Genomic DNA, 2,193 nt, shown 5'->3' on the forward strand with positions numbered 1-2,193 from the left:
TGGGGGATTTGATAGAAGCCTTCAACTACCTGAAGAGGGGTTCCAAAGAGAATGGAGCTAGGCTGTTCTCAGTAGTGGCAGATGACAGAACAAGAAGCAATGGTCTCAAGTTGCAGTGGGGGAAGTCTAGGTTGGATATTAGGATCACTATTTCACTAGGAGGGTGCTGAAGCACTGGAATGTTACCTAGGAAGGTGGTGGAATCTCCATCCTTAGAGGTTTTTAAGGCCCGGCTTGACCAAGCCTTGGCTGGGATGATTTAGTTGGTGTTGGTCCTGCTTTGAGCAGGGGATTGGACTAGATGGTCTCCTGAGGTCTCTTCTATGTAATCTTCTATGCTTCAATGATTCCAATTAAATACTAATTCAACCTACACTCTTTTCTCACACCATTTCTCTTTCATGGGTGTCATTAGGGCAGAATCTCTTTCCAGAAGTCAGAAATGAAACTTCATATGTACTGTGTATAAAAATTATGATTCTTTTTTCTCCATGTCCTCTGTATTGAATTATAAGTAGACATGGCAGAATTAAAAATGTATTGGTAAATGTTGGTAAATATTAATTTCACCATAGACACGCTACCCAACAAAAAATATTTCCATTGATAATAATTAAAGATACAGCTAGGCAAAATAAGAAAAATGGTACTTGAGAACTTAGTAGAGTTTCGATTTAAGGCTCTTCACTTTGTATATTTTGACATGACCTTGACAATTTGTATTTAAATGGTTATAAAATGTATTTTATTGAATCCCAATGTCATTAAGTATGTATTCTCTGTCCCCCCATTGTATGATCCCCCACCCCAATAATTTCCCACAATTGTGAAAATTTAAATAGATAAAATGCAAGGATAAAATGTTTAGAACTCATAACCTTTTGCAATTGTGAAAATTTAAATTGAAATATTTAAAAGTTGTTTAATAATTTATATTTTTTTAATTTTAAAGATAAATTAAAAATAAAAATGTTTAAAAATTAAACTTGATATTTTCTGGTGAAGTTATAAAACATAAACATGGAATTCTGCCAAGTTGAATTATAAGACTTCTGCTTCTCATAATTGAGGGCATAATTTGAAAGCAGGGAGATAAATTCTCCGCCGATATAAACTGACAGTTTCATAGAAAAAGAAAATTTACAGTAGCAGAGAATTTGACCCAAAGGGGTTTTTCTAGCTGCAAATGAGGCTGAATCATTTTGAAGAGCAAATAAGTTTGGGAAAATTGCAAGCCACTCTAGGACATAGCATGAACATAATAGGCATAATGAATCTGAATAAATGTTTAATTGAGAATAATGTGTCATTAGTACTTTCTCCTTATATCTGAATGACCTTAGAGAAGACAGACAATCCTTTGCAACAGTTCTAGAATCCAGAATCTTTTCTGCAGAAGAATAAGTACATATATTGTCCTCTTTCATTCTCTTCTACCCTCACCATGGCTTTTACCTTGCATTTCTCTCCACACAGCAGGAAATGACCAACCAAAGCACTGTGACCGAGTTCCTTCTCCAGGGATTCTCTGATGTTCGGGAGCTGCAGATTTTGCACTTTGTGCTGTTCCTGGTGATTTACCTGGCAGCCCTAATGGGCAATCTTCTCATCATCACAGCCGTAGCCCTTGACCACCACCTTCACACCCCCATGTACTTCTTCCTGGGCAACTTGTCCTTCCTAGACATCTGCTATATCTCCGTCACCGTCCCCAAGTCCATGGTGAGCTCCTTAAACAACACCAGGCTCATTTCTTTCTCTGGCTGTGTTGCCCAAGTCTATTTGGGTATCCACTTTGCCTCTGCAGAAATGGCCCTTCTCACAGCAATGGCGTATGACCGGTACGTTGCAATCTGCCATCCTTTGCGTTACAGGGTCATCATGACTAGAGGGGCATGTGCACAGATGGCAGCTGGTTCCTGGATCAGCAGCTGTATCTATTCAGTGCTCCACACTGCTAATACCTTTCGATTACCTTTCTGTGGGTCCAATGTTATTGATCAGTTTTTCTGCGATATCCCACAGTTACTGAAACTCTCTTGCTCTGACACAAGCATGAATGAAATTGTGGTTATTCTATGTAGTGCTTTTTGGGGGTTAATTTTCTTCCTTTCAATACTGGTGTCCTACATTCACATCTTTTCCACTGTGCTGAGAATCCCCTCTGCACAGGGCAGGTATAAAGCCTTCTCC

At 38.8% G+C, this 2,193-nt stretch overlaps 1 protein-coding gene across 1 annotated transcript; it reads left to right on the forward strand.

Moving 5' to 3' along the window:
- Positions 1-1,482: 1,482 nt before the first annotated feature.
- Positions 1,483-2,080, forward strand: LOC113405974 (olfactory receptor 14A16-like; the record flags this gene model as incomplete). The annotated part of the gene is made up of 1 exon (XM_026647309.1): positions 1,483-2,080. A coding segment is annotated over exon 1 (598 nt), but the record flags the coding sequence as incomplete, so codon positions are not given.
- Between the last annotated feature and the right edge of the window lie 113 nt (positions 2,081-2,193).

Source organism: Terrapene carolina, unplaced genomic scaffold, assembly GCF_002925995.2.
Source record: "Terrapene carolina triunguis isolate 2854851 unplaced genomic scaffold, T_m_triunguis-2.0 Scaffold51839, whole genome shotgun sequence".
NCBI lineage: Eukaryota > Metazoa > Chordata > Testudines > Emydidae > Terrapene > Terrapene triunguis.